At 38.3% G+C, this 13900-nt stretch overlaps 1 protein-coding gene across 1 annotated transcript in view; it reads right to left on the bottom strand.

Moving 5' to 3' along the window:
• Window positions 1-762: 762 nt before the first annotated feature.
• The window catches only part of cabcoco1 (ciliary associated calcium binding coiled-coil 1), a 39576-nt gene continuing 26438 nt past the window's right edge, over window positions 763-13900 (bottom strand). Inside the window, exons 5-8 of the mRNA XM_017484294.3 lie at window positions 10804-10876; window positions 7712-7822; window positions 6604-6750; window positions 763-4680 (exon numbers count right to left, since the gene is read on the bottom strand). Coding sequence (XP_017339783.1) covers window positions 4597-4680; window positions 6604-6750; window positions 7712-7822; window positions 10804-10876 — 415 coding nt within the window. The 3' untranslated portion in view covers window positions 763-4596. The remainder of the gene's footprint in view (window positions 4681-6603; window positions 6751-7711; window positions 7823-10803; window positions 10877-13900) is intronic.

Genomic DNA, 13900 nt, shown 5'->3' with positions numbered 1-13900 from the left:
TGGAACGATCATAATTCGGTATTCTGGACTTCATTGTGTTGAGACTGCCAGATGCCTGGAGTCATTCAGCAACCACAAAAGGGCCTGTGACTTTGAATTAAAGAGGTATTTTGAGTGAGAGAGAGAGAAACAACTCAGTCATTTGTTTAAAAGGAGAACGGGTACGATTCTGTTTAAACGGATTTTCCGACCCGTTATCATGCTCGAAGCTAGAGAAAAGCCCACCTCTAAAAAAAAAAAAACAACAACAAAAAAACAACACGCGTTACATACACCAGGCATCTGCGCTTGAACGAGGTCTTGTTCCGCAGGCCTTCTGAAAGGAGCGGGTTGGGTTTCGCAGGTCAGCGCAGATCCGTGTGCAGAAGGAGGTATTCACGAAGGCATTTGATGGCAATTAATAACACTGAGAAGGAGATTGGAGCGAGGGGGAAAAAGAGGGAGGTCTTGCACTGGAGCAGAAACAAGGAAACAGTTGGAATTTCAAAGCTGATGCGTTACAAGATAAACAGCGCGCCATTCTCAGCAAATTCGACCTCCTTTCTCTTTTCCACCCAGTTCTATTGCATAACGCTCTGGAAAGCTTTACATGATAGATTAAGTCTCGCAGTGTCACTCCGCAAAAAAAACAAAAAACAAAAAACAAAAAAAACTGTTGTTGTTTCAAGTGAGCTGGTTGTGAAATATGTTTTACACAGAAATCTCTTTGATTCACGATGCTTTATTGACAGGAAGCAAACTGTTTTTGATTAAAAGCCATAAATCGATTTTTTTTTTTTTCCCCGTTTGTTGGCGTGCTTGAGTAAGACGTTCGAAACTTAAACAGAAATCCCATCTATTTTGAATTAGTTTGACAGCTAACAGTGTCTTTTACAACAAAAATAAACAAAGCTTTCTTTTCGACTGGTAGCTCCGGGGCAAACGCTTTAGTGGCACGGAGAGAGGCAAGACTGGTACTGAGTCAAATGTAAACACGTCCCATAAAGCACATGTTTACGCCACCACAAAAGAGAGGGCAATTAAAGACTGAGATTGTGCACTGGACTGAGAGGGACTCCCTGAGGAACACGAGCCAGGCTTGTTTCATTAAGCCTTGAACCTCGCTGCTTGTAAGACGATGACGGCAAAGCTGAAACCTCCCTCTGGTAATCCATTATCAGGATGAGGGACAGGTGAACACTCGCCACAGTGTGTTAAGTGATCTATCTGCAGTGTCTTTGTGTGGCCAGTAGGGGGACTTTTTAAAAAAAAATTGTTTAAAAAAAAAACTAATTCTATTATTATTATTATTATTATTATTAGTTTTGAAAAAAAATTGCTCTATGAACTGAAGAAAAGGTCACTGAGCTCTTGGCTCGGAAATGACACTATCAGTCAGTGGGGAAGAAGAAAAAGAGCGATTCCAAACAACAGGCTGCACGAACATGTTCGTCAGGAATTCAGCCTGAAAGTATCTCAGTTTACCCCACTGTGTCAACACAAAGAGCCGCAGGCTAATGAAGAACTAAATCAACCGGGTAGGAAAAAGCAGTGCAACGCAGGCATGGGCGAATATTAGTGTAATCTGATCCTGTGCTGACTGAACACGCACGTTCAAGTTTATTCACTCTATAAATTATGAGAGACAAAATTAGATGGCTCTCCTGTTTCTAATACAAACTGCACTGCATATTTATAGATATACGCCTTTGCTTCTTCTTTTTTTTTCTCCTCCAAATGCAGTGGAAAACCCACTATTCAGCTTTAATAATACATCACTTTATATGGCAACTCAGCTATTTAGGCCATGAGTTATGCTGCATCGCCATAGCGCTGGACTACTTTCACACAGCTAATGACTTGTGGGAAAAACTCCACACAAACATTAGACAAACCACTCAATTACATATTCCTTTTGCTCACGAGCTGTTTACGGATATCATAACTGCCTGTTTACACGATTAAATCCAGAGCGAGCACCTTTCTGAAAGCAGCGCCTTCGTATTTACTGTCAACATCAAACATCTAGAATGAGCATAACTCAAATATTACAAAGGGGGAAATATCCACATTCTCAGTCAATCAAGATCACACACTCGCAGCGATGATTTGCTCAGTTGAATTAATTAGAATGAGCTGACTTGATTTCATTGTGTTTGCCTAATAATATTTAAAACTGAAGTTTACTTAATACATTTGTGGTAAAACTACATGAATCATTTTTTTGTTGACATAACTAACTGGGCAGTGGATCTGTAGTTCCCAGCATGCTTTGTAAGGGACTGCATTAGGAAAGTAAATTTAGGGATTAAGTGTTATTTTATGTGTTTCTCAGAAAAGGGAAAGACACATTAGTGTTTAAAGTGCACTTATTATGGTTTTGAAACGTGCCCAAATTTGTTTTAAAGGTCTCATGCAATAGATTTACATGCATCTGAGGTCAAAAAATACTTTAACGTGCTCATAATTTAATGAGCCCCCCCAGTTTCTCAAACAACTCGTTCAATGATCCAATGATTCTAAAGGATTCATTCTCAACTCCGCCTTTCAGAGAGCATACTCTGCTCTGATTGGTCAGATGTCCCAGTCTGTTGTGATTGGTCTACTAGCGAGCAGCAAATGAAGACCAGAGGCGGGGTTTTTTGTTGTTGTTACAAACCTGCGTAGGTTACTACAGGAAGTGAGTCTGGAATCACTAACGACTCGCTTCAACTGTTCAGAATCGGTTCCTTCGTTTGGGAATCAAGAACTCTGTTTGTCGTGCGCTTTGATTTTTGAAACTTTGTAGATGTTTTACATTCTCAAACAGCTCCATAACACACTACATGAAAGGTAATATCTGAAAAACCATAATAGGTGCACTTTAAAGTTGGACACTTGAAGGAGTTCCTGTAACGTTTTTGAATTTTGTGGTTACCATTGTGCTGAAGAGCGGCGCATGTGCTTAGGCTGTGTGCACTCAGTGATCTATACTAATGTCAGTACTGACCCCGGTCTTTTCTTATTTGTTCATTAGGTACATTGTGCATATGTACAGTGATGAATTAAACTGCTTGTTTAAACCTAAAAAAATGAATTAAACCTCTATAAATGATTTTTTTAAATTAAGTTGGATCAAAATAAGAAAATTTTGTTTGACAAATGTTATAAAGTTAATTAAACACACTAGAGTAAATTAATCTGACCTACTAAATTGTGTTGACCCAACTAACCAGCTATGGTAGGAATTTTGTATCTATGGCTATACGAGCATTAGGTAATCAGCCATTGTGATCTGGCATTTGTTGTTTGATCCTGATGTTTTTTTTGGTCCCCTTCTCCCGTCTATGTCTGTGATTGTTTTGATGGTTAATATGTATGGTGTCGTGTTTATGTTTTCTACGCAACCACGTTGGAAACAAATTTTCTCTTTGAGGACAAATAAAATGATCTATCTATCTATCTGTCTATCTGTCTGTCTGTCTGTCTGTCTGTCTGCTTGCCTGTCTGTCTTTCTATCTATCCATCTATCTCGCTATCTATCTGTCTGTCTATCTATCTGTCTGCCTGTCTATCTCTCTATCTATCTATCTGTCTGTCTGTCTAAACTGATTCATTTTGAATGAACTAAATTCTGTGTAAAATTCTTCAGTTCAAGTAAGGGTGATGAATTCATGTTTTGAGTGCACTCTTTATGATCGAGTAAGTCCGCAGGAATGTTTAGCGCTGTAATGTGACATTCCACTGCTCCGTAAACAACACGACTGAATTTGTATTATGTTCTGGCTGAACTGCATAGCAGTTTGTTGGTCATTCCAGAAACCAACCGAACCCTTACTGCACAAAGTTAGGTGTGTTGCTTTCAGTTTGTTCTTTCAGTTGTATTTTTTATTTGCTTTATACCACAGCGACGCTGAATTCTCAAATTCGATTGGTCAGAAGTTGTCGATTCATTTTCTATAACAGCAGCTTTGTCAGTAGTTCCGGCTGCAAGTCAAAGCACAGATTTACCTTAGTGCCCTTGTTCGAACGCATTACCGTTTCTATAGTAACAGCTCGTGCACGAGGACTTATACAGCCGAGGCTCCGCATAACCTAAGCCTAATAATAAACAGATTAAATATGTGTCGTTACTCGATAAAGAAAAATGTCTAATCGTTCATAGGGTGAAGCTTTCTGTAAGGAGACTTTTACTTAACGTTTATGGAAGGAGTCTCAGTTTGTGTTTTGACATGAAAAGCATAATTATTATTATTATTTGCCTTATTAACATCTAAAAAGGAAAGAAAAAAAAAAAAGAAGCTGGTGAATGGACGGCTGTTTATCGCTGCTGTAAGTAGAAACAGGAAATGAACTTGTTTCCTGGACATTCCACAACTTTATATGTAACTATAAATATATATTTTTTTAAAAACATAAGGTGTCATTTATTAATAAATTATAAAGGAGGTGCTCTTATTGGAAATTATTTTCCTTTAACAGTACCCACTGCCATGTTTTATTCCTTACTTAAGACTTTTATAAAGCACTTCTTAAGCGTATTAGTACATATTTGTACTGGTTTTACTTTAGAACTCCTGGTGTCATAACTAAAAAGAAAAAGAAAAGGTGGATGTTTCCCTTTTCTTCAGCAGACGTTTATTTGGACGTCAGCCTCTTGAGACTCTCTAACCTGGCCGTGTAGGTCTCTTCCTGGATGCGCAGCTTCTCTGTGAAATCTTCCTGTTGGATACAAAAAATAAATCGCATGCATCCATAAAACTCAACATCTATAACACTGTCACAGATGATCTACGTGATGTAAAACAGTACATGCTGCGTATTTCGACTCAGTCGAACATCTTGTTTAGAAACAACTCTGCTACAAGCTTCACTGAACACCCTGCAGTAAAGATCTAATGTTTTAATAGGGAGGGTGAAGTTTCTTTTCCCGGATTCTCATTGTACACACAGGCCTATTAAATGCCTCCAGCGCACATCTGTAATGGTAACAATATGGTTGGGAAGTCACCCACAGCATTTCCAGCATTTGCCTTTTTCCGAGTTTCTACCATATAAGGCATGATGAGATCCACATGAGTTATGACACTCCTGGGAACTTTCGCAACTAAAATATCCCAGAGAGGGGGAGAAAAAGAAAAAAAAAAAAAAAAAACGGATGTTATTAAACTTCACTCAACGGGGAAAGAAGAACAGTTCTAGTGGCAGATTTAATCCACGTCAAAATCAAACGCTTCAGACTAGCTGGAGCAGGCTGTGATGCTAAGCATATACTCAACAGCTTAACCCGATCCCGAGAGAAAAGCCTCAAAGGAGAACAGAAGAAGAAGAAAAAAAAAAAACAAAACAGAAAAAAACCAACACACAACGGATGGTCAATGCGGACTGCGTAAGCTGCGAGAGATTTGAGTTGTTGCACAAGACTAAATATAGCTCGGAGTGAAATATGTAATTGACCTTGAGCAGATGTTACAGTGGAGTAAACAGAAAAATGGATGGAAACAGGACCGATCTTACAGCGGCTCATTCAGACACACGCCTACAAACAGCCAGAAATCGTTACAGGAACAGAAACGTCTTTATGGAAGTCGAGTGGAGTGCGTGTGAAATCGTTTATCCCCGTCTAAATGAAAATCCTCCTTTACCTGCATGTTGCTGTTTGTTAAGCTGGTGAAAATGTACGATAGGGATGACACAATACAGCAATCTGCGAGGACAGATTGTTTTCTGCAACCGCAGCACACCCAGTAATTTGATTCCACCTTAAGTCTACCGTGAAATTAATCAGAATATCTGCCAGGAGCTGTCTAATGTGTTCCGTGTTATGTGCAGAATACCAACGATATTAAGCTGGGGAACATTACTCAAGTTTTAATATTAGATCTCTTTTTTTTTTTTTTTTTTTTTTGGCACGATCACTTGGGTAGAGGAGGCCTGTGGGACAGTATGAGCTCAGACCTGATATATTCACTAATATCGTTCCTTCCAGGACCCTGCGGCTTCTCCCTTTAGTCGTCTTTGCGTCGCAGACTTTCCTTTCCTTTAATATGCGACCCTGATTCCGAAAAAGTTGGGACAGTATGGAAAACGCTAATGAAAACAAAAAAGAAATGATTTAGAAATGTACTTTGACTTTGGGGGGGGGGGGGGGGGGGGTGGGCAAAAACGTATAAAGAAAGACGAGGTTTTTGATGTTGGACCTAATCAACCGCATAGGTTTTTTTTTTTTTTTTTTTTTGAAGATAAACGTTTATTTTGAAATTGATTCATGTGACACGTTCCAAAAAGTCGTGACAGGGGTAATTTAGGACTAATAGCGATGTCAGAAGTTGAAAGAAGAAGGTGATGTGAAACAGGTGAGGCGATCGTCTAATCATAGTATATGAGGAGCCTCCAAAAAAGGCCTAGTCCTCTGTTTTTTCATCGTTTTGGCGCACACTAACTTCTAGATAACATTAGGGATGGCATAATCATACTAAAAGCCTTCAAAAACAACTTTCAGGGGGACTTTAAGTTCATTCTGGCGTGTGAAAACATTTACACCCACCTTTATTAAAAGATGCCCAAAATGAACACTCATAAACTTTACACTCATTATTAAATGCTGATTTCATTCACACACTTCATTCAGACATGCGTCATTACCTGCAGCTTTCCCAGCATCTCTCTGGTCATTTCCTCGAGCACTTCTCGCACATCTCCCACACTGAAACCCTCCCGGCTTTCGAGTGTCTCTACCTGTTCGCATTCATCCGTCTCTTCCTCGTCCTTCTCCGCGCACGCGTCCGAGTCCTGAAATAATATAAATGCATTCGTTAACATAAATCCAGCCATAAACAAAGTGTAACTAACGTTCGACCAACGCACAGGATTACATAAACCTGCCAGATATGTTTACTTGTGTAAGCTGTTCCCGTAAGACGGGGACGCTTCTTACATTCTCAGACGCTGCATAATAGCAAAATATCGCGCTTTCTGATCGGAACCTGAATTGTTATTAATGGGGAAAAGATGTTTTCGTGTAACCGTTTACAGATGGGACATGAGACATGGCTCTGAAAAACCCATTCAAAACAAGGCGTTAATGCAGAAACAATATTGACACTCAGGGGAAAAGTCCTTCTAAGGAAGCTATTACAGGACGCAGAGCACCTACATGTGGTTTTGATTTGAACTGCATGTACAGTATTTATTTATTTCTTTTAACTTCAGGTGTCCTTCTTGTTTCAAAAGAAATCAGCAGTGTGTGGTGTATACAATACTTAAACTGACAGCCAGATGTTTTTAATATATATATATATATATATATATATATATATATATATATATATATATATATATATATATATATATATATATAATTTAAAAAACAACATTTTCATATAGTATTACAGCACTTCTTCCTAAAATCAAGAGGATCTGAGTGGAATTTTGGCTTGTGGACAGAGAGCAGATTGTTTGAGAATTACAGTCCCTCTCCTCCCTCACTATGGAGCACAGCCTGCATATTCCAGCTGGAGTGCTGCGCGGTGTGAGCGAAAAGGAAAAATGTTACTCATACTTGGAACTAGATTCATGTTTCCTCTTCGAAATGATTCACATGTGAAACACATTTTCTCACTCACTAGTCGTATCACAAGGCCAAAAACTGAATCACTACATGCACCACACCAACAACTGGACTGTTTAAGCCTCGTTTCTGTGTAGCCCTTTGAGGATTTTGTAAGCGTGTTTTAGTAGCTACATTCTTTACCTGATCAGGCGGCGCGACCGGGGAGGGGGCTATGTGATGGAGGTCATCAGTCGGTGTTCCCTCCTCCAGCGGCGCGACGAAGTCAGCTGAATTGACTACCTCGATGTATCTCTAGGACATCACACAACAGCAGCGAATATGTCAGCAACAGTGCATGTTTTATACACACGCCTGCCTCGTTTACTCAGAAATGAAGTCTAAAAACAACGATGCGCAAGTCGATTTTTAATAAACGTTTACGCCTGAAGGTATTTAGGCTTCGAGTTAAGGCCGTGAGTTACATTTTCTTGTCATTTAGCTGGAATGCTTTTACAGTTCACTTGGCAGAAAGCCCCCGCACACAGAATCCAAACCCGGCTCTGTAAGAAAAACAAAGGCTCTGTGGTTTACATATTTGAGATAATTACAATGTCAAATGGAGGGTGAGGGGAAGAACAATGGTCCTTCATTACTCAATTGCTCTGCATTACTCCCCTGCACATGATTCATGCTTTTTCATCTCCCGATAAACGAATTAACGTCACTTTAATGGCTGTAAAAAAAAAAAAAAAAAAGAGAAAAGGATTTTCTGCTTCCCTTTGTGTAACTTGTTAAACATGTTGGTTCACTAAATTGTTTCCAATGTACACACAGAGAGACAAAGGAGAGGTGGAAAAATGAGGACATTAATATTCAAACAGTGCTTTGAAACCTCCATCAAAACAAATAGAAAATGCTCATGTTATATGACGTTCGGGACCCATTATGTTTGTGGCACGGCGCTTGACCTAGATTTGTTCACTGATCCCCATGATGCTCCACAGCAAATATAACTATTCACTCGCAGCAGCTTAACGCACCATTCGGGCGCTAAACAAATCTACAGCTTGTCTTCCTCTTCTGATGTAATGAGTTTTCCCATTTTAGGGACGTTACACTTTTATAGTTCGGAGACAGACTGTGCACTGTGCGACACGTCATGAATATTAATGGCCGCTCGGACGAAAAAAATATTAGCAATAGGTTTTTTTTTTTTTCCTTTTTTTTTTTTTTTTCTTTTTTTTACCCCCCCTGCTGTCTGACATTTTGAAAGTGTGTATGGAACATAATCATTACACGTTAATAATGGATGAGCAAATCAGCTGAGAGGCAGGCTCGGATCCGCCCGAGCTGAATTTCAAACGGAGGGATGACAGCTCTCATTAATGCCGTTCACCACCTGCAAAATGGAGAAGCGAGAGAGACAAGGGGCAGGCGCGCTGCGAAGCCAAAACGAGATGTGGAGACAATTTACTGCCGCTTAATTTGCAACAGCATCTGGGTTGTCTTATTTTAGAAGGAACCGGTGGTCAAATAGCTTGCGTATGTAAAAAAGAAAGAAAGAAAGAAAGAGAGAAAAAGGTCTGATTGCTGAATGTTTGCGTGGTAATTAAGATGATGATAAATGAATTTGAACAAGCTGTTATATCTGCTGCTGGTGAGTCACCACATATCTGCTATATCTGTGTCCTGAAATGGGAAAAACACATGCTAGTCAGCTTCAATTCCATTTCAGAGTGAAGCAATTAAAAAGAAGATTGTGCCAAACTGCACTGGGACTCTCGTGAATCCTGGAAAATGTCAGTGTAGGCAGTTAATCTCTGCCTTTTTTTCTTCATTTATTTGAAATGACAGTCGTTGTGCAAAGCTGAAGTACATTGAAAACGATGTAATAAAAGCATGTAATAAAAGCAAAGTACTTGTGATGTGTGTGTGTGTGTGTGTGTGTGTGTGTGTGTATTATATTACCATTGCAGAATCTAATAATAATAATAATAAAAAAAATAGGGATTATTGAAATAACATTTTTTAAAAATGTATTTAGTCCTGCCCTGAATAAATTATTTCACATAACAGATGTGTACATATTTACACAAGACACAATAATAAATGAATTTACACAAATGAACCAGTTCAAAAGTTTACACACCCTTGATTCTTGATACTGTGTGTCGTCACCTGGATGATCAACGACTGTGTTTATGTTTTGTGATGATTGTCCAGTTAAACCGCCCCACTGTTCTTCAGAAAAATCCTCCAGGTCCGGCACATTCTTTACTTTTCCAGCATCTTCTGCATATTTGACACCTTTCCAAGAGCGTCTATATGATGTTGAGCTCCATCTTTTCACACTGAGGACGACTGATGGACTCGTACACGACTATTACATAATGTGCAAAAACATTCAGTGATGATCAATAAAGCAACATGATACATTGAGCCCGGGGGGTTGTGGAGGGGTGTGTAAACTTTTGAACAGGACGATTGGTGTAATTTGTTTTATTTAAAGATTTTTTAATTTTTTCATTTAGTACCGCCCTTGAGAAGCTACATAAGACATTTACATGTTTCCCAGAAAACGAAATAATAACAATTCACATCGATCATCCTGTTCATTATCATTATTATTATTATTATTATTATTATTATTATTATTATTATTTCTAATTACTAAAATGTTGCACATTCTGCAAGGGGTATGTAAATTTATGAGCACAACTGCATATACTGTATATATATATATATATATATATATATATATATATATATATATATATATATATATATATATGTATGTGTGTGTGTGTGTGTGTGTGTGTGTGTGTGTATATATATATATATATATATATATATATATATATATATATATATATATAAATCTTGAGTCTTGCTGTGTTTAATTGGGTTTGATTAGAGATTAGCTTATCGATACAAGAACAAAGATAGGAAAAGCTGGCTGATCTCCACACACGTCACTGCCTTCCTTCTAACTCGATTTAGGCTTCCTGTCACAAGACACTTCCTCATACTGGTGTAATGACAACATCTGTCTAGAAATGATTATACTTCTTTGCTGATTTCATCACAGATGAATGGCACTGGGGTATTGGGGACAACTTCAGCTTGCTTGAATTCAATTTGAATGATTTGAATCTGTTATCTGAACCTCATGTGGCGTATATACGTGTGTGTGTGTGTGTGTGTGTGCGTGTGTATATATATATATATATATATATATATATATATATATATATATATATATATATATATATATATGATAAGATTATAATCACCTCCATTCCTAGCAGCATGTCGTCTCTCGGGTGAGTGAAGAGGAATTCGTAGAGTCTGTAATGCTGGAAAAGACTGAAGCACATCACACAGTTAAATGTGTTTAATGGAAAGAATTTCAATTGGTTTCAAACAATGACGTGTGGGTGTCTGCTCAGGGTTCCTGAGGGAAAACGTACACGCGCGACCCGTTTATGACCACTAGGTGGCAGGCTTTCTCTTTACAAAAGGCAAATGCCTGACTACAATATTTGAAAGAATGTTCCGGGAATGAATAAATGGCGATTGAATTAGTCTGTTAATCTTACTCATTTGATAATGGGAAGCTTCAGCCCTGACAAATATAATAACAATGTTTTATATTAATATAACAGTCATTTACGATCATTATTTTAGAGCAATAACAATGAAATATAAGCCTATATATACAGTCACTGGCATCTTTAATAGGAACGCCTTTATGATTACTCATTCATGCAATAATTATAATGTGCTTATTATAAAGAGGTACAGGTCAAGAGCTTCAGTTCACATTCGCATCAAACATCATAATGCAGAAAATAAAAAGTGATATGCACACACAACCGTCTATACAGTTTACAGTTTATATTTATACACACTGGTTCAAACTGACAGGAATGCTACAGTGACACAAGGTTTGAAGTGTTGTACTGCATGTTCTGTGATGCTTTTCTGCTCACCACGGTTGTAAAGAGTGGTTATTTGATTTACTGAACCATTCTCCTCTGTCATCAGCAAGACATTTCCGCCCGCAGAACTGCTGCTGGATGTTTTTTTTTCTCTAGATACTTCCTCTAGATACTGTGAGTGGAAATCACAGGAGACCAGTAGTTTCTGAGATACTCAAACTAGCCCGTCAGGCATAAACAACCATGTGTTATGTAAACATTAACTGAAGCTCTCGCCTTTATCTGCATATTTTATGCGCTGTGCTGCTGCCACATGACTGGATGACTGCATGAATATGGAGGGGTACGTGTGTTCCTATAAAAGTGGCCAGTGAGTGTATATATAGTGTAATAGGAGAACATTACTGATTACACTTCCTTTTTTTTTTTTTTTAAAGATCACAAATATTTTATTTGTGATATTTAATGATTTAATTATTCTCAATATCACAAACAGCTTCCCAGAACCCCAGTTCCAAAAAAGTTGGGACGCTGTGCGAAATGTAAATAAAAACAGAATGCAATGATTTGCAAATCTCCTAAACCCATATTCACACTAGAACATAGAAAACATATCAAAAGTTTAAAAATGAGGAAATGTACTATTTTAAGAAAGAAATAAGGTCATTTTGAATTTGATGGCCGCAACAGGTCTCAGAAAAGTTGGGATGGGGTGGGGTGGTGGGGGCCAACAAAAAGCTGGAAAAGTGAGTGTTACTAAAAAGAAACAGCTGGAGGAACAGTTTGCAACTAATGAGGTTAATTGGCAACCGGTCAGTAACATGACTGGGTATAAAAAGACTATCTTAGAGAGGCAGAGACTTTCAGTAGAGATTTGCAAAATCATTGCAGCGTCCCAACTTTTTTGGAATTGGGGTTGTAGGACCGGAGGTGGTTTCTGATCAAAAAGACGCCCAGCCTGCCGGTTGCTGACCGTGAGAGCAGTTAGTGTGAGAAGCGGGAGTGAATGAGGGAGGAAATGAGGGAGGGAATGAGGGAGAGAAGCGGGAGTGAATGAGGGAGGGAATGAGGGAGTGAATGAGGGAGGGAATGAGGGAGTGAATGAGGGAGGGAATGAGGGAGGGAATGAGGGACTGAATGAGGGAGGGAATGAGGGAGGGAATGAGGGAGTGAATGAGGGAGGGAATGAGGGAGATCTGCTTTTATTAATCTCAGCTTGTTTAGTCTATATTTAAACTATTGTGACGCTGCACTCGAGCTATACTCAGTGTATTTGTCTTGAATAAATGAATCTGAGAACCAAACTGCAGAGGATTTTATTTAAGTGTATTTTATTTTTGACAAGATTTATGGCAAAATACACAAAGTCTTAATATCCGATTATTATCCGATTTTTATTTTGCTGTTGTGTGTAACATCAGACCACTGGCCGTTTTAATAGTTACAATTTATTTTTTAATGATGCAGTGTTCTTGCAAATTTAAATCTATGAAAAGGTTTTCATGTTTGTTTGTTTTTTTGTTTGTTTGTTTTTTTGTTTTTTTTTAATTAAATGATTATTACTGTTTTGAATGTCCTGAGATTCATGGGTTTTTATTTTATGCAAACAATGGATCGAGAAAAACATGGATTGTGTGCTGATTATTTATTTACATAGACTGATTCGTTTTATTTAACGATTAACGATGCATGAATATTAAAAATAAATGATGAAAATCATGAGCTTAAGAGAACGGCATGGGAACGTTAAGAGAACGTTTAAAGAACGTTAGGGGGAACGTTCTGCAAACCTAAAAACGACGTTCTATTTCCGTATAGAAAACTCTCCTGGCTAATCAAAAACAAATCTTAAAAATGTATGTTCTGGGAAACATACGTTAGAACTCATTCAAAACAAACTAGCGGGTTCACATTTTGCCAACACCATACAAATAGGAACGGAACTGTCTTTTTCACAGTGCTTCACAATTAAAAACACTTACAAACGAGCACAAATACTGCCAAGAAGCCAAGCTAGAAGATAGCACTCCAAAATTGAACTAGCTAAACCACCAGCAGTTAACAGAAACAAAAAATAAAGATGAAAGTGTGGATCAAAGCTTTAACCTATTTATGATTGCCCCTTGCATTGTTTTGTTCTCCTATTTCCTCCCGAGTCATAAAATGACTCTTTTTTTTCTTCACTTAGAGGCGATGACGAGCACAAGATTCACTGGCAACTTTTTACGGAAACACTGCCAGCAACTACAGACGGTGATTAGAGATGCTTTTAAAGCTGCAGTAATCAGTGTTGGCAAGCTTGCCAACTTCCTCCAAAATTCCACAGAATGACTCCTCCTCCTTCCTTCATATCCCATGTCCTCAATTCAAACCTCTCCAAATCCCCTTCCTTCAAAGACATGCACAAAAAACAACCCAGCAACAACACTGTACTAGCATCATGATCCAG

The sequence above is a fragment of the Ictalurus punctatus genome, chromosome 13 (assembly GCF_001660625.3).
Source record: "Ictalurus punctatus breed USDA103 chromosome 13, Coco_2.0, whole genome shotgun sequence".
Lineage (NCBI taxonomy): Eukaryota > Metazoa > Chordata > Actinopteri > Siluriformes > Ictaluridae > Ictalurus > Ictalurus punctatus.
The sequence above is the reverse complement of the archived record's forward strand: the minus strand, read 5'-3'. Positions and strand labels throughout refer to the sequence as shown.